Source organism: Haliotis rubra, unplaced genomic scaffold, assembly GCF_003918875.1.
Source record: "Haliotis rubra isolate DU_JTF1 unplaced genomic scaffold, ASM391887v1 Scf14, whole genome shotgun sequence".
Taxonomy (NCBI): Eukaryota; Metazoa; Mollusca; class Gastropoda; order Lepetellida; family Haliotidae; genus Haliotis; species Haliotis rubra.
In genome coordinates, this window is record NW_025765336.1 from 1116903 (window position 1) to 1140683 (window position 23781).

Sequence of the window (23781 nt, forward strand, 5' to 3'; positions counted from 1 at the left end):
CTAGCGGAATACCAGACGGGAGGGGGGTCGACCAACCGCAGTAGACTGGCGAGGGTTCAGGTGTATCAGTCATGGCTAGACTCTGCATACGTGACCTATCTGCTGCGCGTCTCAAACATAAAGTATTTATTTATTAAAGGCAGAATTGGATAAATTAGTACCGCAACTGCCACGTGAATAAAATGAACATGGCGCAGTACAGCTAGGGCATATTAAATGCGGATCAGCAGCAGAATAAAAAACGTAATCTGCAACAGTACAGAATTTTCATCAACGTAATCCACAGAACAAACATGGCGTCCCGTGAATAAACAGTAGAAACACGACTAAATATCAATATATAATTGTTGAAGGATACTAGCTAAACCTCTATAGATGTCTATACGAGGTAACTAACTAAATATAATCCAAGGATATAGTGTGTCGGGAGACACAGGCGCTCTCACGTCCAGCTCACTGGGCGAAGAAGGAGAGAGTGAGGCACATGGGTAGAGGTGGCGCCCTCGTTCCCGCGCTTGTGGAAGGGAGGTAACTCGTGATGTACTAATTAGTGATTTTACATTGAAGGGAGCTTCAATTAGGGAGATACAAGTGTTCCACTATGTTCGCAAGAAGAAGAAGACAAGCAAAAAGAGCATGAGTCAGGATAAGGAAAAATTGTATGTTTGTGTATGTGTATGTGTGTATGAGTGTGAGTGTGTGCATGTGCTAGTACTAGTTCACACTTATGTCAGTTATACATTGCCAGCACATTATCCACCATTCAGTAGTGAGTGAGTTTAGTTATATGCCACTTTTAGCAATATTCCAGCAATATCATGGTGAGGGACACCAGAAATTGCATTCACACATTGTACCTATGTGGGGACTCAAACCTGGGTCTTCGGCGAGACGAGCGAACGCTTCAACCACTGGGCTACCTGCAGTGTATTAATAATGCCTGTCTGACCGCCCGAGACGGGCTAGATTTCTGTCGGACGGTCTAATTTTACAGCTAGCCAGCCCGATGGACGGGTGAAAAAAATATTCAGATAACGTGTCCAATGGCACTGTATATTTAGTATAAAAGAAGGACTGGTTAAATCTCTTCTGGGCTGGTGAGTTTTTGTAGTTACCAGCCCAAATGTCTGGCTGGGTTTTTGGCTTATTTCATACACTGCTACCTGACAAGTCTGACAGTCCTTGTTTTTGTCCCTCCACCTGATCACCAGGCTGGGTAGTAACAAGCACTATCTTCAAGCACCTCTTGGTAAGATGAAGCAGGTCATTGGGTCACCAACCTTCTACACTCTGTGAAACCATGTACAAGGAATTTGGGATGAGCACTTTAGGCTTAGCAGAGTGTACACGATCTGTCAAGGAGACTACCCAGGCGGAAAAAAATTCTGGCTTCCACTTTCAATTCATCTCAGCCATACATAACACATTAAATTACTTGGACAAATCATTGCAATTTAATTACTTGAAAACTCGTAACAGTTGTTACCTGATATACCAATTTCTTTTAACCAACTTATCGCCAATAATTACTATTTCATGAAGTCATAAATCACACCAAAAGTCAAACCAAGTCTCCAGAGAGAAACTCTGATGATGCAGCATCATGTTTACTTATCCAGAGCATCCTGAGCCCAATAGAAATAATATGATTTAGTTCAAGTGTTTCACCATACAATCATAACATAGACGACTAACTCCATTGCCTGCAACAAAGACACAGCTCGAATAACATAAAACATATCCTGAATTGGTTGATGAAGAAAGATGATACAACATTATAGCAAGTACCAATATATCACGAAGGCTCCACCAAATAAAACGCGGAAACAATCAGCGTCAGCACGATGTCCCTCCTGCAAGTCCTGCCTCAGTCCTGGAGTCACCTTTCATCAGCACTCACTGACACACTGCCCGAGGGAACTGTCATCACATCACAAGAACATCCAGTATTGAATTCCTCCAGAAAATTGAGTGAGTGACAGAGAGTCCCATATGGACAATTTCTGTTGTCAGAAAGCAATACCGCCCCCTTCAACACAACATATTGTTTCTCTCTTGTGGAAGGAAGAAGAAAGGCTTTCAGTTTTTCCTATTCGTGACATGTTTTTTAATGGAGTTTGAATGTTACATTCTGGGTTATAATTCCTGTCGGAAATTATTCAGAAAGTTACAAGAAGCATAAGCCTTCTCAATTATTGAAACTTAAATAAGAGAAAAAGAAAACTTTATTACCTGAAGAGCCAAAATTAAGTGAAGAGACACACTGAAAGGAGTTTTGAAGTTTGGAATTAAAAGGTGTTATGTTACCATCAGCCCTGTTCAAAACACATTACATTTGGGAATGAATGAATGAATGAATGAGACTAGCTTTCAGCTGGGGAGGGATGGAGAGAGGCAGGGTGTGTTTGTCTTTTAGTTTTAAGCAGGGGAGGGATGGATGGATGGATGGAGTGAGTGTCAGAATGTGTGTTTTAGTTATAAGCAGTGGATGGATGGAGTGTCAGAATGTGTGTTTTAGTTTTACGCAGCAGGTGGATGGATTGATGGAGTGTCAGAATGTGTGTTTTAGTTTTAAGCAGGGGAGGGATGGATGGAGTGAGTGTCAGAATGTGTGTTTTAGTTTTAAGCAGGGGAGGGATGGATGGAGTGAGTGAGTGTCAGAATGTGTGTTTTAGTTTTAAGCAGGTGAGGGATGGACGGATGGATGGAGTGAGTGTCAGAATGTGTGTTTTAGTTTTAAGCAGCAGGTGGATGGACGGATGGATGGAGTGAGTGTCAGAATGTGTGTTTTAGTTTTAAGCAGCAGGTGGATGGATGGATGGAGTGAGTGTCAGAATGTGTGTTTTAGTTTTAAGCAGCAGGTGGATGGATGGATGAAGTGAGTCAGAATGTGTGTTTTAGTTTTAAGCAGCAGGTGGATGGATGGATGGAGTGAGTGTCAGAATGTGTGTTTTAGTTTTAAGCAGTGGGTGGATGGATGGATGGAGAGTCAGAATGTGTGTTTTAGTTTTAAGCAGTGGGTGGACGGATGGATGAAGTGAGTGTCAGAATGTGTTTTAGTTTTAAGCAGTGGGTGGATGGATGGATGGATGGAGTGAGTGTCAGAATGTGTGTTTTAGTTTTAAGCAGTGGGTGGATGGATGGATGGATGGAGTGAGTGTCAGAATGTGTGTTTTAGTTTTAAGCAGTGGGTGGATGGATGGATGGAGAGTCAGAATGTGTGTTTTAGTTTTAAGCAGGGGAGGGATGGATGGACGGATGGAATGAGTGTCAGAATGTGTGTTTTAGTTTTAAGCAGTGGGTGGATGAATGGATAGATGGATGGAGTGTCAGAATGTGTTTTAGTTTTAAGCTGGGGAGGGATGGATGGATGGATGGAGTGAGTGTCAGAATGTGTGTTTTAGTTTTAAGCAGCAGGTGGATGGATGGAGTGAGTGAGTGTCAGAATGTGTGTGTTAGTTTAAGCAGGTGAGGGATGGATGGACAGATGGAGTGAGAGTGTCAGGGGAAAGAGAGAGACAGTGTGTGTGGTGGAGGTAGAACTAAATATGTCCTTTTATCATCATAAGAAATCTCTGCAAAACATAAACTCCCTTGTATAATTATTGAACAACTATCAACAAACTTCTTAACTATAGTAAAATATGTGGTGTCATCACTATTTAGATTGTGATTCTCAAACTCATGCTCAAGATGTTAAACTTTTAGCAGAGATTTATTTAGAGTGAGTGAGTGAGTGAGTTTGGTTTTACACCGCTTTTAGCAATATTCCAGCAATATCACGGCGGGGGGACACCAGAAATGAGCTTCACACATTGTACCCATGTGGGGAATCGAACCCGGGTCTTCGGCGTGACGAGCGAACGATTTATCCATCAGGCTACCCCACCGCCCCAGATTTCTTTAGAAAGATTATTGAAATGGTTTTGTTGTTTCATTTCACCAAATAACCTAAAGACATATATTGGAACATACCCTTGTTATTTTATGCTTCCCCAAGCATCTCAAGTGCCTCAATGCTACCAGAAAATGTGTATCCCCCTGGCTCCAACCACACCTCACCCCCCTATTCTCCCACATCGTAGGGGGAATAGTTCTCCCATCCATCACCCATTCAGTAACAGGTACTTCTCTGTTGCTAACTGGCCAAGATCACACACAACAACCACTGTGTGGAGCTTCTCTACACATAATCAGCACTGCGAGGAGCACGCATTGCTCCAGAAAACACAAGCTTGTGGCGCCAGGTTTCGGAGCTTGCAGCTATCACATGATGCATTATAAGAATGGTTATGCAAATTTAATGACCAGCCATGCAGCCGGGGAGAAAGTTGGAACAGTTGGATGACACTTGTTCACACTGTGAGGATGATACTGTGATACTGTGATGCGAGGCGTATGTCTACAGAACAGAGGTAAGGTGAACGCTATGGTAGGACATACTACTATATACACCTTATATCTCTCTTATATTAACAATGAGGTACAGTTCTGTATTTTGCAAACAAAGATAATGTTTTTCACAAAACAAAAATATTTGTGATATTGTGAGGATAGCACTATGGTATATAGTAGAATGTCTACAGAACAGAGGTAAGGTGAACGCTATGGTAGGACATAAGACCTTTACACTATATCTATACCATGAAGTGCAATTTTGTATTTTGCAAAACGAAAATATATTTTCACAAAACCAAGATATTTGTGATATTGGCACTATGGTACTGCAAGGAGTAGAATGTCTACAGAAAAGAGGTAAGGTGAACGCTATGGTAGGACATAAGACCTTTACACTTATAATCTCTATACCATGAAGTGCAGTTTTGCATTTTGCAAACAGAAAATATATTTTAACGAAATCAAGATATTTGTGATATTGTGAGTACAACACTATGATACTGCAAGGAGTAGAATATCTACAGAACATAGGTAAGGTTAACGCTATGGTGGGACATACTGCTATATAAACCTTATATCTCTATACCATGAAGTGCAGTTTTGTATTTTGCAAAAAGAAAATATATTTTCACAAAACCAAGATATTTGTGATATTGGCACTATGGTACTGCAAGGAGTAGAATGTCTACAGAAAAGAGGTAAGGTGAACGCTATGGTAGGACATAAGACCTTTACACTTATAATCTCTATACCATGAAGTGCAGTTTTGCATTTTGCAAACAGAAAATATATTTTAACGAAATCAAGATATTTGTGATATTGTGAGTACAACACTATGATACTGCAAGGAGTAGAATATCTACAGAACATAGGTAAGATGAAAACTACCAAGGTACATTATGACCTAGCACAGTTAGACCCTGTATCCCCACGTGATGTCACACAGGTCAAGATTTGTTATAAGCAAAATTTAACATCATTTTTTTATCTATATCTAGACATTTGATCATGATCACAAGTCTCATCTTGTTCACATCTCATTCAGATCACTTTGTAATATACTATTTTGATTTTGTTGACTAACCTGCCAGGGAAAGATAACAATATGGATGAGGGAGTGAGTGAGTGAGTGAGTTTGATTTTATGCCGCTTTTAGCAATATTCCAGCAATATCACGGCGGGAGACACCAGAAATGAGCTTCACACATTTTGCCCATGTGGAGAATCGAACCCGGGTCTTCAGCGTGACAAGCGAATGCTTTAACCACCAGGCTACCCCACAGCCCCATATGGATGAGTGAGTGAGTGAGTTTGGTTTTACGTCGCTTTTAGCAATTCCAGCAATATCACGGCGGGGGACACCAGAAATGGTCTTCACACGTCACCCATGTGTGGAATCGACAATATGGATGAACAAGTTAATTGCAATGAGAGTGATGGTACAACAGCACGTGACAACCTACGCCCAAACCTTGCTCTCACGATAATAAACAAGTTGTTCATCCATATTGTTATCCTTCCTTAATGCTCAAACTTCTAAATGCCTCTTAAATTAGACTAACCTGCTATTTAATTTGTACAAGGTTTAAATTGGTTCATCTACTTTTCCTAATTAATTTCAATTTCTTTTGTATTCTCATTTTGTTCCCATGATCTTACTTGCACAGCTAAATGTTCATATCTATACTGGACAAAAATAGTTAGGGATGTACGTAAATTTTGAAATTATGAATAATGATCCATTTATTCATTGACACACCGATAAAATATCAATCATAAAAATACCAATATCCCTAACTTATTTTGTCCAGTATATTTAGATATTAATTTATAGGTTACATCTTTGAGTATCCACTAAGTTTTGTTCATCCATTTACATTTCCCCGTTAAAACATTCACTTGTAATTCATTGTAATGAATCCATTCATTCTTATTCATAACGTCATCCTCATATTCTTCCCCCACATTCTACAATCATCTATTTCACTTTCAAACACTGTAACCTGCACTTACGGCAGTTTTTAGTTGAATTGTGTAAAACATTTCTGAACAATAGTAATATTCATTCTGTTACACTCTCACTTTCAGAAGTTCATTTTCTTTGCTGTCAATGTGACTTTATTTAGTCATATACTTCATCCAGTTTCATTTCTTCTTAAATGATTCCTTCATTGTTTAGTCATTACTACACTTCTTTGTCATGAGAACAGGGAAGTTCTCACATTTCAATCTGTACCACATCTTGTGTCCACTCATAGCACTAGCATAGACTGAGGGAACAACTGGGTATCATCTCATGCCTTGTGCACTTACAGCTTTAACATAAACTGACAGAACCACGGATCACTTCAAACACTGGGACCTCTGAGGTAAGCCTCGCCATGACTTATGTCCATATCGAATGACATCTATCCCTGGGACAGTGGGGCAGTGGGGTAGCCTAGTGATTAAAGCGTTCGCTTGTCATACCAAAGACTTGGGTTTGATTCCATACATGAGTACAATGTGTGAAGCCCATTTCTGGTGTCCCCGCCATGATATTGCTGGAAAGCAGTGTAAAACTAAACTCACTCGCTCTTTTCCTAGGTAAGTCTCACTATATCTTGTGCCCTTAAAACTTGATACCCTTTAAGGTAAACTCCACTGTAACTGATGTCCTTAACAAATGCTATATAACCCAGCAACTTGCTTCTTCCATGATAAGTCTCACTAGGTCATGGGTCCTTAAAAATTGGTATCCTTTATGGTAAACGTCACTGTGACATATGTCCCTAACGAATGGTATTTAACCGAGGGTTGCTTTCATCCAAAAAAAGTCTCACTATGTGTTTTGTCTTTAAAAATTGGCATCCTCTAGCCTCACTGTGACTCATGTTCTTAGTGAATGGTATCTAATTCACGGACCTGCTTTCTCCCTAGGTAAGTTTCACTATGATTTGTGTCCTTAACTCATTTGATAAGATCCTAAATCTATTTTGTACTGAATGTGTGGAATAGTATATAGTCTCTACCATTTAACATCTAGACAGAGTGAAACAAAACACATTTCACTGAACTACATAAAACACGACGATGACAGAATACATGTCCTCTAAATATTTTCACAGGAAGGATAAATCACAATGTCCGTTCATTATATAAACATCAATCATAAGAGAATCGATATCCAACTAAACAGAAAAATTCCACCAGAGTAATAGACATCCCAACACACCAGCCTCTCCTTTAACAGACGGACATCGACACTTTACCACAACGAGCTACAATTATGATTTCCGTGACGATATCCTGTAAATCTTCCAACTCATTAAGGGAGGACTGAATGAGTGAGTACATGCAGCTTAAAGCTGCAGCAGAAATTTTGCAACTAGAAAAAACCTGAATATTTATCTATTGAAAAGAATATGCAATAAAACATTAAGGGAGGTATAGGTGGTCGAGTTGTCCTAGGCATCACATGTCACTGTGCAGAGTTGCATCCCTTGGGCATTTTTAGATTGGGTGTTCAAATCTCAGTTTAGACCTGAATATGATTCTTGGTTACATAATTTCTGCAAAATACCGAAATATCACTTTTCACAAAAGATTTGGTTTCTCAGCACTATACCCAGATTCAGGTTTTAAAAAAAAAAGTTGGTTTCCCAGCACCACACCAACAGTTTCCATAAAAAGTTTGTTTCTCAGCACCACACCTAGATAACAGTTTCCATAAAAAGTTGGTTTCTCAGCACCACACCTAGATAACAGTTTTCATAAAAAGTTGGTTTCTCAGCACCACACCTAGATAACAGTTTCCATAAAAAGTTGGTTTCTCAGCACCACACCTAGATAACAGTTTCCATAAAAAGTTGGTTTCTCAGCACCACACCTAGATAACAGTTTCCATAAAAAGTTGGTTTCTCAGCACCACACCTAGATAACAGTTTCCATAAAAAGTTGGTTTCTCAGCACCACACCTAGATAACAGTTTCCATAAAAAGTTGGTTTCTCAGCACCACACCTAGATAACAGTTTCCATAAAAGTTGGTTTCTCTCAGCACCAGTTGGTTTCTCAGCTAGATAGATAACAGTTTCCATAAAAAGTTGGTTTCTCAGCACCACACCTAGATAACAGTTTCCATAAAAAGTTGGTTTCTCAGCACCACACCTAGATAACAGTTTCCATAAAAAGTTGGTTTCTCAGCACCACACCTAGATAACAGTTTCCATAAAAAGTTGGTTTCTCAGCACCACACCTAGATAACAGTTTTCAAAAAAAGTTGGTTTCTCAGCACCACACCTAGATAACAGTTTTCATAAAAAGTTGGTTTCTCAGCACCACACCTAGATAACAGTTTCCATAAAAAGTTGGTTTCTCAGCACCACACCTAGATAACAGTTTCCATAAAAAGTTGGTTTCTCAGCACCACACCTAGATAACAGTTTCCATCAGCATCACACCTAGAAAAGTTTCCATAAAAAGTTGGTTTCTCAGCACCACTAGACACCTAGATAACAGTTTTCATAAAAAGTTTGTTTCTCAGCACCACACCTAGATAAAAGTTTTCATAAAAAGTTTGTTTCCCAGCACCACACCTAGATAACAGTTTCCATAAAAAGTTGGTTTCCAAGTACAGCACCATATCATAAAAGTTGGTTTCCCAACACACAGTTTTCACAAAAGAAGTAAACATCAAGGAACTGCACCACTTGAGATGCTCATGCTGTTGATCACTGGACTGTCTGGTCCAGACTTGATTATATATACGAGACCAGCACCATATAGCTGGAATACTGCTGAGTGCAGCGTTTAACAACAAACAAACCGACCAACTTGAGACTTTCCTCCCATCTCAAACTGACATGATTTTACTGAAACATTGTTTAAAACAGTGCTCAACCCTGCCTATTCAATCCTTAAAACACATCTGGGCGATGGGGTAGCCTAGTGGTCAAAGCGTTGGCTCGTCTCGCCGAAGACCCGGGTTCGAATCCCCACATGGTACAATCTGTGAAGCCCATTTCTGGTGTCCCCCCCCATGATGTTGCTGGAATATTGCTAAAAGCGGCGTAAAACCAAACTCAGTCAGTCAGTTAAAACACACCATACATGCACTAAATGTTAAGGTAAAATGCCTTTTCTGCATCTTTTTATGTAAACAGATCCTTTTGACAGCTGATACTCACTACGTTCAACCTGAATCATGTGATCTATAATCACCCAAACTCTGAGCCTCCGACAAACCTTCCGAGGAGGAGATGCTCTTGTCACACGGAACAACACAAGTCCATTAACTGGGCAATAACCCCTTTGAATCTGTACTTCTGAAACTTGTACAAACGACCTTCCTGTCTCCACCTGTCTAGCTTTGTTTTCACGATAAAACATTTAATGAACATTTTTGCCTGTTTCAAGGTCACTGCTGAACACACTGACAGTTTCTTTTACTAAGAATCATTTGTCAACATGAACAAATACAGTGCATGCGTACCCAAAACAGGATTTCAGGATCACACAAGCCATCTTGAAAGTCTGCAAGTGTCGTCTGCACTTTCAGGCATTGTGTTCATTGTGTGAACATTCCGTTCAGTCTAGTCAGATCTGCTCACATAATAACTCTTAAATATGCAATAGATTATGTTAAGGGCATAGTTTTGGATTGTGAATTCAGCAGTTTCTGGCACAGTGTCAAAATTTGCTACAGTTTCATGTAAGTCGACTTGCTCAATAACTACTGCCACTAACACAACAGTGCATCCAAATGCATATTCTTTAGGTTAGTCAACTAGGTTGCATGTTGTTACCACCCAATATACACTCTAGTCTCGTCTAAAAGCATGGTATATACTAAGGCTGTAACGATTCACTCGCGTATTCGGTGAATCGAACCATAGCCCTTCATGAATTCAATTCGTGGTCTCCAGAACTGAATATTAACGAATATTTATGATTTTTTTAAGGGAGCACGTTTTACTTGAACCCTTATGTCCTTTCCAAAGTGAGATATGCAAGAATGGAACATGTACTAGCAATGCAGTAGTGCAAGTCATGTTAGCTTGCCAAGGTCGCACATGGCACGGTCGATTATAACTATTACATACCAAATTAATCCAGGTTTTTACCTCGACTCACAAACATGGGGGTCCAGGGGACCCTCAATTATTAGTTTTGAGGGTCCTTGCAGGTAATATGTGGGTTGTAGGTCCTGTGAAGTAACAGTGGAGAGATCTGTACGCTTTGATAATTTCTTTAGAGATTGGAATGAATTATTGATCATGTGGACTGATGGATGAAATGATGCACCTAACTGCACTGAAAGAAAAACTTAGCAAAGTCATAAATGTGTTGTGGGTACAGTGAATATTATTTTGCGTAGCTCTGGACACAGTGAATTGTTTTTCTGCGTCCATTCCACACTTGTGCTTGCTTACTGGAGGCACATTTGCACGTCACATAAAACCCTGAATAATCACTTTTTGACACAGTGAGTGAGTGAGTAAGAAAGTTGGTTTTACGCCGCTTTTAGCAATGTTCCAGCAATTTCACAGCGGGGGACACCAGTAATGGGCTTCACACATTGTACTCATGTGGTGAATAGAACCCGGGTCTTCAGCGTGACGGGCAAACACTTTAACAACAAGGCTACCCCACTGCCCCTTTTTGACACAACAAAATCCCCCAGTGGGCAGCCACATCAGACACAGACTCTGACATGCCAATCAGTTTCCTGATGGAGTTCGGAGTTCAACCTGAGTCAGAGTGTAACTGACTAAAGTTTATCTAGAGATCTAGAGGGAGTTTCCGCTGCTGTAAAGCATCTGCTTATGAAACTGATGAATGTATTCATGTTAAAACAGGCATCACAGTTACCACCGTGCAACATATTCCTGCATCAGGTTTGAATTTAGGGGAGTTAGTTGTGTTGTGTCATCGTGTTTTCATTGTAGAACCATGTTATTAATACAGTCCAGTGTTCACGAATGGTGTTTAAAAAAAACAGGACATAGTGTCCTGTAAGTTTCAGATGTCTGTCTGACTCATTGAAAATTCACAGGATCCACAGAATAAAATTAAACGCACATTTCAGAGTTAACATTTCTTATAATTGGCATTGAAATTATTAACAAACATAAGATTTATAAACAGCAAACAAGTGTCACATGTCACATATAAAAATTCAGTCAAAGTCATTGTGAAATATACAGTCAGACACTGGGGCCGGTGAGTTGTAGACTTCTATCGGACCGTTGGTGAATCTGCCGGATTTGTCAGAGGGTCAGACGCTATTCGTGAACACTGCAGTCCAGAAGTGTTGAGGAGTATTTTCTAAAATTAAGGCAGCAATTTCATGATTCAAGGTAAGTGTAGTTTACAGTGTTCTCAAACAACCAATTACCCGTGAAGATCCGGGTTAGAATGAATCTTCAGTAACCCATGCTTGTCGTAAGAGGCGACTAACAGGATCGGGTAGTCAGGCTCACTGGCTTGGTTGACACATGTCATCGTATCCCAATTGCATAGATCGATGCTCATGCTGTTGGTCACTGGATTGTCTGGTCCAGACTCGATTACTTACAGACCGCCGCCATATAGCTGGAATATTGCTGAGTGCGGCGTAAAACTAAACAACAAACACTACAAATCCAGTCGACTTGTGTTAGTTCAATTACAGGTAATATGGACAGTTAGATGAAAACATGGGCACATAATATTTGATAAACAGATCAGTGACCAAGGACAGACTGTTGCACAGACCTGTGGACAAACAGATCACAGACCGATGCCAGATCAGTTTACAAACCAAGTGACAGACCAGTTGACAGACTGTGAACAGATCGATGGATGAGTCTGACCAAAGACATCAGTTCACTTTGTCAACAGCTCAGATCAAGTAATAGGGCTGGGGAATTTTCAAGGATTTCATTTATACCAAGACCCTGTTCTTCAGAAGCAATACATTACAAGTGTTAGACCCTAATTCAACTTGATACATTGGCAGCCCTCGGGGAGAATTAAAGGATGAAGAGTGTACCAGCTGTCAATAGATGAGCGTTTGGTCCATCACAGGAAGCCGTGGTGGTAGTTGTTCTCTGTAGTTCTCTGACGTCTCTAACAATGGAATCTGACATAAATTGTTATAGGTTTCTTTATATTTGTTTCTTGCTCAATGACACAGTTCAACACCTTTATAAAACTAGACTGTGATGACTCTGGACCAACCTACCTAGTGGTTGATAATACGAGCAACAATACACTCTCTTGGGTGAGTGAGTGAGTGAGTTTAGTGTTATGCCACTTTTAGCAATATTCCAGCAATATCACGGCGGAGGACATCAGATATGGGCTTCACACACTGTACCCATGTGGGGATTCGAACCCGGGTCTTCAGCATGACGAGCGAATGCTTTAACCACTAGGGGTATACACTACTAACCCTCATGGGGTATACACTACTAACAAAGACACATGTCAGACAACCCTACATCCAGGGTTCATATGGATTATCAGCCATCAAATTTAAGGCCTTTTTAGGGGCTTTTCAAAACCTAATCAACAAATTTAAGAATCAATAGTGAGTGAGCATGTTTTTACGCCGCTTTTAGCAATATTCCAGAAATATCACGGCAGGGGACACCAGATATGGGCTTCACACATTGTACCCATGTGGAGAATCAAACCTAGGTCTTCAGCATCACAAGCAAACACTTTAACCACTGGGCTACCCCTCCGCCCCAAGGAACTATAGAAACACATTTAACACATAAGTGGTTGAAGACACACAAGATTGGTCAAATATGGGACCGACCATCAGAGGGTTTTAACTCTTAGTCTTTGCTACATTACTGCACTGGGAAAGTTTTGCTTCAAGATGGACATGAATTAACACCCGGAATCCGGAATCCCCACAAAGAGTTGCTCAATGACCATTCAGTATCTGCCAATTTGAGCCCCCATTTTGAGGTGCATGTCCAGTCTTTATTTACATTCAGAGAGCAGAGATGCCAATCCTAATTTAGCCCAACTAGTATTTTGGCCCAAAACTGATGCAAAAATTAGTATTAACCTTTCCAAAGAATTTTCATATTTAACACAGAATATATAGATATTCTAAGAACTTGTTATCAACATTGTACTCCCCTAAATCAGTAGTAAGTATCCACAAATTGCTTGATACTGAATTAAAAGTGGTTGCAATTTATTGTGTATGGTACATATGCTATTAATAATTTATTTTAATGTATTTTTTTTAAAATTCGTATATTTTTACTGCTATCATTGTCACGTATTTTGTGTTGTTTTTTTTCATCACGAATACGATAAATCGTATGGGTTGGCATCTCTGAGAAAGATTTTCCAGCAAACCACACCGACAAGGTGTCTCTATGCTAATGTCTACTGTCCCTCTGCCAACGTCTTATGTTCATAAATCCATATGTCATTCTTTATAATCAAATAAAAGTAAATGATTATCATAACAGGATATTCTTAACAATATGACATATTATGCTTGCAAATACCAACCTTTGTCTAAGAAAATCTAACTTTCGACATGGATCTTTTACTTAAATTAGATTTAATCTCACAGCATCTCACTGAACTGTTCAATTACTGCTGGCAGCTTCGTGTTCCCTTGACGTCCTCAGTTCTGTTTATTGACATGAAATTGAACTTGTGTCCCTGGACTCTGCTAATTGAAGCAGTGTCTGGTTAAGGAAATCAGGTCCCTGGGGGCGTAATGGAAGCATGATTTTGGTAATGTGGCAATACATGTACCATTTTTATCAACAATCATAGTTGCACATTGGCACAAATTCCTGGAAAAAACACATTGTTTCCAAGTTTGCATCTGGTCAAATTCGCATGGTAACTGAAAGTGCATGATGTTTTCATTATAAAATCAATTTCCTTTTGTTCTGAAATAATAAGATAAAAAGGGAAACTATTAAATATTTATGAAGGTAAATGTCTGTTTTTTGAGTGTTCTGACACTGTAGCGTTGTCATGTTGCTTTGGCACAATCACAGCGCTCAAACCTTACGTCACACGATGATGCTTCATAACTACCCACAAAGCAAATATTGTATTGTTCCTTGTCTGGATCAAAGAGAGACCAAACCACTGACAAAAGCATGTGGTGGTTGGCAGTAGTCGGATTGATTCTAACACAACGTTTACTTTCATGTTGTTGACCTGACTTCCCAAACATTTGTGTTGCAAGGTTGAGCCACCTTACAGCATAACCTTCATTAAAGGCTTAATTTCACTGTATGCTTGGATGTAAATTACAAGCTTATAAATGGTGGAAAAGAGACCAGTTGATAACGGTCACATATGACATGAATGTTAAACACAAGGTAGGATGGATAGAATCAAACAAACCTCTTGAAGTACTTGTTCTTCACGATTTCACATACATTCTCTTTAAAAACTATCTTACACATCTAATTTATTGTTGCCCTATTAGTATGGTTATGTTTTCAATAAGGTTGTAACGATTCACTCGCATATTCGGTGAATCGAACCGTAGCCCTTCATGAATTCAATTCGTTATTTGTGGTCACCAGAACTGAATATTAACGAATATTTAAGATTTTTTTAAGGGAGCATGTTTTACTTGAACCCTTGTGCACTTTTCCAAAGTGAGGTATGCAAGAATGGAACATGTACTAGCATTGCAGTAGTGCAAGTCATGTTAGTTTGCCAAGACTGCACATGGTACTGTCGACTATAACTATTACATACCAAATCTGAGTGTCATGAGATCACTCGTATTGCTGTGACAAATCAAAACTGTCAACATGGGCGTTCCATATTGTACATCAATCACTTAACTACAATATTGTATTTGTGAATAATTATTCGTATTCGTTACTCAATATTCGTGATATGTATCATATTCACCACATAGTGTATTCGTTGCAGCCCTAGTTTTCAACAATATTCATTCATTCACTCACTCATTCATTAATCACTTATTCATTCATTCACCCACTTTTTTATTCATTCATTTGTTCATTCTTTCACATATTCATTCACTCTTTCATTCATTCATTCATTCATTCATTCTCTTGAGGTATCTGGTGGTGTGTAGGCTGATGCATATACTAAAGAGAATCCTGAAGAGACACTCCATTATCTCAAGAAAAAGGTAAAACATCTAACTTCATCAGTGTCACACTTCAGCGACACTGACAAACACCCAATGGCCTACCACTTGATGTACAGAACCTCCAAGTAGCACTCTGGTTCTTAATATCTATCACAGCCACAACCATTATTCCACATCCTCAGCATCTCCATAGCAACACTGATTTTGATTCTGCAGGTCCTGATCTACAATTTAAACATGAGGAACTGCACGGCAACAATACCACAATGAGACACGACAACACTTACATTGAGGACACTGAAGCTGCTTCTGTGTGTGTTATTGCCCACTTGGGATATACCCTCCATTAGCCAACCTTGCCTACATTACCATGGAGAGACACATTATAGCTAAAATATTGCTAGATATTCAAAGTCCCATGTATATTACATATCAAACACTTTTTCATATGGAGCATGTGAATGCTTTTGAATCTTATCAGTGCCACTGACAAAATCGTGGAACAGATTACCATGAATAATCTGAGCCATGCAGCTCTGGATAACTGTCACAGAGAGGCTGGTGGTGTAAGTCTGGAGGTAGATGTGTAAATAATGTCCCTGTAGACAGAGAGCTGGTCTCATCTTCTTCCACATTATTCCACAGACGGGTAAATGTCCTTGCATGATTGCTAATAACCAATACCACTAAGGTATTACAATCTTGGTTGTTTAAAGCCGCATTCAGCAATATTCCAGCTATATCATAAGCGGCAATCTGTAAATCATCGGACCAGACAATCCAGTGATCAACAGCATGAGCATCAATCTACGTAATTGGGATACGATAACGTGTCAACCACTGACTGACTGACTGACTGAGTTTAGTTTTACGCCGCTTTTAGCAATATTCCAGCAATATCACGGCTGGGGAGTCAACCAAATCAGCTAGCCTGACCACCAGATCCCGTAAGTTGTCTGCTACAACAAGCATGGGTTACTTAAGATCAATTCAAACCTGGATTGTCACAGGTGCCAAACATGGGTCACTGAAGATCCATTCTAATCCAAATCGTCATGGGTGACAAGCATGGGTTACTGAATATCAATTCTAACCTAGATCGCCATGGATTATTTCATTCTTACGTGAACTGATTGAAGCCAATACGACAGAAGGTAGGACGTTCTTGAACTAATTGAAGCCAATACTACAGAAGGTAGGACTTTCTTGAACTGATTGAAGCCAATACTACAGAAGGTAGGACGTTCTTGAACTGATTGAAGCCAATACTACAGAAGGTAGGACGTTCTTGAACTGATTGAAGCCAATACTACAGAAGGTAGGATGACTTTCTTGAACTGATTGAAGCCAATACTACAGAAGGTAGGACGTTCTTGAACTGATTGAAGCCAATACTACAGAAGGTAGGACGTTCTTGAACTGATTGAAGCCAATACTACAGAAGGTAGGACTTTCTTGAACTGATTGAAGCCAATACTACAGAAGGTAGGACGTTCTTGAACTGATTGAAGCCAATACTACAGAAGGTAGGATGTTCTTGAACTGATTGAAGCCAATACGACAGAAGGTAGGACGTTCTTGAACTGAAGCCAATTGAAGCCAATGAAGCCAATACTACAGAAGGTAGGACTTTCTTGAACTGATTGAAGCCAATACTACAGAAGGTAGGACGTTCTTGAACTGATTGAAGCCAATACTACAGAAGGTAGGACGTTCTTGAACTGATTGAAGCCAATACTACAGAAGGTAGGATGTTCTTGAACTGATTGAAGCCAATACTACAGAAGGTAGGATGTTCTTGAACTGATTGAAGCCAATACGACAGAAGGTAGGATGTTCTTGAACTGATTGAAGCCAATACTACAGAAGGTAGGACGTTCTTGAACTGATTGAAGCCAATACTACAGAAGGTAGGACTTTCTTGAACTGATTGAAGCCAAAACTACAGAAGGTAGGACGTTCTTGAACTGATTGAAGCCAATACTACAGAAGGTAGGATGTTCTTGAACTGATTGAAGCCAATACGACAGAAGGTAGGATGTTCTTGAACTGATTGAAGCCAATACGACAGAAGGTAGGACGTTCTTGAACTGATTGAAGCCAATACTACAGAAGGTAGGATGTTCTTGAACTGATTGAAGCCAATACTACAGAAGGTAGGATGTTCTTGAACTGATTGAAGCCAATAACTGATTACAGAAGGTAGGACGTTCTTGAACTGATTGAAGCCAATACTACAGAAGGTAGGATGTTCTTGAACTGATTGAAGCCAATACTACAGAAGGTAGGATGTTCTTGAACTGATTGAAGCCAATACTACAGAAGGTAGGATGTTCTTGAACTGATTGAAGCCAATACTACAGAAGGTAGGATGTTCTTGAACTGATTGAAGCCAATACTACAGAAGGTAGGACGTTCTTGAACTGATTGAAGCCAATACTACAGAAGGTAGGACTGTTCTTTCTTGAACTGATTGAAGCCAATACTACAGAAGGTAGGACGTTCTGATTGAACTGATTGAAGCCAATACTACAGAAGGTAGTAGGACGTTCTTGAACTGATTGAAGCCAATACTACAGAAGGTAGGACGTTCTTGAACTGATTGAAGCCAATACTACAGAAGGTAGGATGTTCTGAACTGAACTGATTCTTGAAGCCAATACTACAGAAGGTAGGATGTTCTTGAACTGATTGAAGCCAATACTACAGAAGGTAGGATGTTCTTGAACTGATTGAAGCCAATACTACAGAAGGTAGGATGTTCTTGAACTGATTGAAGCCAATACTACAGAAGGTAGGATGTTGTTGAACTGATTGAAGCCAATACTACAGAAGGTAGGATGTTCTTGAACTGATTGAAGCCAATACTACAGAAGGTAGGATGTTCTTGAACTGATTGAAGCCAATACTACAGAAGGTAGGATGTTCTTGAACTGATTGAAGCCAATACTACAGAAGGTAGGATGTTCTTGAACTGATTGAAGCCAATGGTCTGGTAGGATGTTCTTGAACTGATTGAAGCCAATACTACAGAAGGTAGGATGGTGATTGAAGCCAATACTACAGTGCAGGATGTTCTTGAACCGATGGAAGCCAATGATGTTCTTGAACTGATTGAAGCCAATACTACAGAAGGTAGGATGTTCTTGAACTGATTGAAGCCAATACTGCAGGTAGGATGTTCTGATTGAACAATGATTGAAGCCAATACTACAGAAGGTAGGATGTTCTTGAACTGATTGAAGCCAATACTACAGAAGGTAGGATGTTCTTGAACTGATTGAAGCCAATACTACAGAAGGTAGGATGTTCTTGAACTGATTGAAGCCAATACTACAGAAGGTAGGATGTTCTTGTTGAACTGATTGAAGCCAATACGACAGAAGGTAGGATGTTCTTGAACTGATTGAAGAACTGATTGAACTGATTGAAAGCCAATACTACAGAAGGTAGGATGTTCTTGAACTGATTGAAGCCAATACACAGAAGGTAGGATGTTCTTGAACTGATTGAAGCCAATACTACAGAAGGTAGGATGTTCTTGAACTGATTGAAGCCAATACTACAGAAGGTAGGATGTTCTTGAACTGATTGAAGCCAATACTACAGAAGGTAGGATGTTCTTGAACTGATTGAAGCCAATACTACAGAAGGTAGGATGTTCTTGAACTGATTGAAGCCAATACTACAGAAGGTAGGATGTTCTTGAACTGATTGAAGCCAATAATACAGAAGGTAGGATGTTCTTGAACTGATTGAAGCCAATACTACAGAAGGTAGGATGTTCTTGAACTGATTGAAGCCAATACGACAGAAGGTAGGCTGTTCTTGAACTGATTGAAGCCAATACTACAGAAGGTAGGATGTTCTTGAACTGATTGAAGCCAATACTACAGAAGGTAGGATGTTCTTGAACTCTTGTCTACAGGTCACAGAAGGTAACTTGAACTGATTGAAGCCAATACTACAGAAGGTAGGAACTGTTCTTCATGAATGACGCTCTGATTGAAGCCAATACTACAGAAGGTAGGATGTTCTTGAACTGATTGAAGCCAATACTACAGAAGGTAGGACGTTCTTGAACTGATTGAAGCCAATACTACAGAAGGTAGGACGTTCTTGAACTGATTGAAGCCAATACTACAGAAGGTAGGATGTTCTTGAACTGATTGAAGCCAATACTACAGAAGGTAGGACGTTCTTGAACTGATTGAAGCCAATACTACAGAAGGTAGGCTGTTCTTGAACTGATTGAAGCCAATACTACAGAAGGTAGGATGTTCTTGAACTGATTGAAGCCAATACTACAGAAGGTAGGACATTCTTGAACTGATTGAAGCCAATACGACAGAAGGTAGGCTGTTCTTGAACTGATTGAAGCCAATACTACAGAAGGTAGGACATTCTTGAACTGATTGAAGCCAATACAGAAGGTAGGCTGTTCTTGAACTGATTGAAGCCAATACTACAGAAGGTAGGATGTTCTTTGAACTGATTGAAGCCAATACTACAGAAGGTAGGATGTTCTTGAACTGATTGAAGCCAATACTACAGAAGGTAGGACGTTCTTGAACTGATTGAAGCCAATACTACAGAAGGTAGGACGTTCTTGAACTGATTGAAGCCAATACTACAGAAGGTAGGACATTCTTGAACTGATTGAAGCCAATACGACAGAAGGTAGGCTGTTCTTGAACTGATTGAAGCCAATACTACAGAAGGTAGGATGTTCTTGAACTGATTGAAGCCAATACTACAGAAGGTAGGATGTTCTTGAACTGATTGAAGCCAATACTACAGTAGGTAGGATGTTCTTGAACTGATTGAAGCCAATACTACAGAAGGTAGGATGTTGTTGAACTGATTGAAGCCAATACTACAGAAGGTAGGACGTTCTCTAAGGAGTGAACAATTTAACACCCACTGCCTCTGTTGATTGAACTAAAGGAAATTCATCAGCTGATTCTCTTGAGACATTCATTATCTCAATGACTCAAAGCATTGTTTGACTGAACGACCTGTATGTAACAAATCTGCATTACCCATTCCAGTTGGTGAGAAAAGATCCAAAGCTGTCTCAGAATGATGACACATTATCAACAAAGTCACTGAGTGTAATTCATTTGGTCACATCTTCTGACATTTGCCAATTGGGACCAACAATCCAGGCCATCAGGGTACTCCAGTAGGGTATGAATCAGGTCACTGAGGCTGGCCCTGATCTATTAACTTGCCTCTTACTACCAGGCTGCCGGGATCCAACTCAGAATCTTGACAGGGCAACAGTGATGGTCATTACAGATGAGGATATGTACTCATCTGGTTTTACAAGTTCTTATGATGAGGTATAAGACACCTTCCAAACTTTTACCATTTCTATGGTAACCACTGTGAATTATAGTGTGGACCATGAGACAAATAGTCTGTAATGCTGGAACCTTTATCCAGACATTTTCCAAGGTTATTCTGGTTGTTTCAGTGGGCACTTTCTGCATGTTCCCATTCTGAGTTGTACACTACACTCCAGTATTTTATCCAATTGAATAATTCACTTGCCTCTGCATGTGTTTGTGATGTGTGCCTACTAAACGCAGGATATGCTTACCTTTACATAAACATCTGATACTATCATGTGATATTAATAGATAAAAACAAGCTTGTGATGTAGTCAGAATCTTACAATGAACATTGCTTTCTGTGGAGATGTCTAATGCATGTGGAATGAATTGTTTCGATTTTAACCCCCCAAAAATAGTAAACAATTACAAATTTAAATGTTCCATAATGCTAATGGAAGCTCCATACAATGTATTTTTCAAATACAACCTGCACAGGTCAACTCTCAATAACACTCTGTAATACAGAGAATGCCATTTACTGATGACACATCCCAAGACGGTTTACAAGTAAGGGTAATTTCCATACTAAACCATTTGGAATCCATTACCTCCAAGAGGCCCAGTGTGATGCTGTCACACTCTGTCCCCTGTTTATATCAGTTGCAGCAGCCATAAGGGATTTTAATATTCATAGGATTCAGAGTTTTTTGAGAATGCAACGTGGATATTGTTTCTCTGACCTAGCTGACATCAAGTCTGTGAAAATCATGACAATAATACAAGTTTTTCTTTTATGTTTCAGCTTCAACAATCTTTTCAGCAACAAATGGAAATGGGATTCTGCCAGGATTTGGAGTGACTAGTATACAATGTGAAGTGAGGCTTTAACAGGAAGTGCTTGGTGTTCTGAAGTTTGACACTGTGTTTCATATCAATGTTTGTACTTATTGAAAACCATGCTTGTGAGGATGACCACTTTTTTCTAACAAGACAGGATGTGACTGAATACGGTGTATAGTTTACTCATAATATCACCTGTTCAATAACAAAACACCATTATTGAAGCATCTTTCATATCGTCCGACGCAGAGGGGATAATGGTTGCAATCAACTGGTCATTTGCATGGTTGTCTTGTAGCACTTTGAACTGGATAATCTACTCCTGACTCTTCCGATCAATTTTGAAATGCACTCATAGTTAGTACTTTACTCACAGTGTAGTATCTGGCAGGAGCTAATTAAGTAATCTACATTTATACAACTCTGACAGAACCTTGTGTCATGAATACTCAAGCAAGGATCTTAACCAAAACTGACATGAGGCTCTTGCTTTGTGGATCACTGTTCTTCATCTGACTGTGACAGGACTCACGACAAGGAACACTGAACATTCATTCCCTGAATCCCCACGATGGATAAGGCAAACACGACAGACACCAACGATGAAGTGCGCATGATCCAATGTGTCTGTTCCTTCACAATCTCCATCCTAGGAATGATGGGTAATTGTGTGGCCATCTACCAGATAGTGTCCCGCGGGCTCTATCAGCAGACGTGCAATGTTTACATCCTCAACCTCAGCATCAATAACCTCTTGACATGCGTCATCATACTGCCAGTCCTCGGTGCCAACAGCTTCTACGACAGCTGGGTCATGGGCAGCTTCTTCTGCAGCTTCTTCCCCTACATCATGCACAGCCTCAGCTGCATCGAGACGAGCGCCCTCATCCTCATCACTGTCAACCGTTACGTGTTGGTTGTCCATCCCGTGACGTACCGGATATATTACTCGAGTCGCCGCTTCAACGCCATGTTGTTGTCATTTCCTGTGATGTTCTACCTGTTGCTGCAACTCCTTCCCTTTACCGGAACATGGGGCCACTTTACCTACCACAAGAACAAGCTGTACTGCACCTTCAGCCAAACCGACCGCGACACTCGGACCTACATCGTGTTCTTGTGCAGCCTCATTCTCATCACAACCATCCCTGTCCTCGCTTACTGCTATTTCAGAATTCTATGGACATACATCAAATCAAAGAAACGTTTGAACAACTCGGGAGGAATCCACAAATCAGAAAATGGCCATTGTTCAAAATGGCTGACATCCAAGCAGGACATTCAGCTGATTCGCACTGTTGTCATAATCATGGTCTGCTATAGCGTCACCCATATACCCTTCCTCGTTGTCAACGTTGTAGATTCTGATTTCAAACAGATTGGCGTTGTGGCATACACGTTCCTGACATACCTAGCTCTGTCGCACACAGCCATCAATCCTGTGGTGTACGCTCTGCTCAACACACAGATCAACAGCAACATGCACTGCTGTCAAACTTTCTGCAAGAAGCGCAACGAAACATCGCTACATTTACGCCAAACCACTGTATCACCCTGCTAGTGAGTTTAGTTTTACATCGCTTTTAGCACTTTTCCAGCAATATCACAGCGGGGGACACCACAAATGGGCTTCACACGTTGTACACATGTGTGGAATTGAACCTGTGTCTTCGGGCTGATGAGCAGCGCTTTTACCACTAGGCTACCCCACCGCACCCTCTGCTAGTGAATTTCAGCCATTTTAATAGGTCATTGTGATAGAGGCTGCTTCACTGGAACAGAAACTGACATTATCTTTATATTTACAAGAATTAATGTATATCTTAACATTATCTTCATTGACATTGCCATTGTGTTATGACTAAAGACTTCAGCATGTGGCTACTGTTGAACACGCAGCTATTCACAACTATTTGTAGGCAGGCTCCATTCCCAGCTCTTTAACTTTTAGGAGTACACAAGGCAAACTGCCTGTTAGGCAGAATTTCTGTGATTGTGCATTCAGAGGGCAAGATCAACATTGAGTGAGTTGGTTTTGGCATTGCTGAAACACCATTTTGTTATAATGCATTTTGTCAGCTTAATTCTGGGTTCAGGTCCAATCTGATGCTGAT

The 23781-nt window shown here is 40.0% G+C and overlaps 2 protein-coding genes across 2 annotated transcripts in view; one reads left to right on the top strand and one right to left on the bottom strand.

Moving 5' to 3' along the window:
• The window catches only part of LOC124268697 (UHRF1-binding protein 1-like), a 133891-nt gene that overhangs the window by 41395 nt on the left and 68715 nt on the right, over positions 1-23781 (bottom strand).
• On the top strand, positions 5067-23291 carry LOC124268696 (protein trapped in endoderm-1-like). Its single transcript, XM_046703687.1, has 2 exons — positions 5067-5096; positions 21630-23291. The coding sequence occupies exon 2, from the start codon at positions 22239-22241 to the stop codon at positions 23226-23228; it is 990 nt and encodes a 329-aa protein (XP_046559643.1). The 5' UTR covers positions 5067-5096; positions 21630-22238; the 3' UTR covers positions 23229-23291.

What these genes read in the sequence shown, in the direction of transcription:
- LOC124268696 (XM_046703687.1), top strand. Translation starts at nt 22,239, where the DNA reads ATGGATAAGGCAAACACGACAGACACCAACGATGAAGTGCGCATGATC.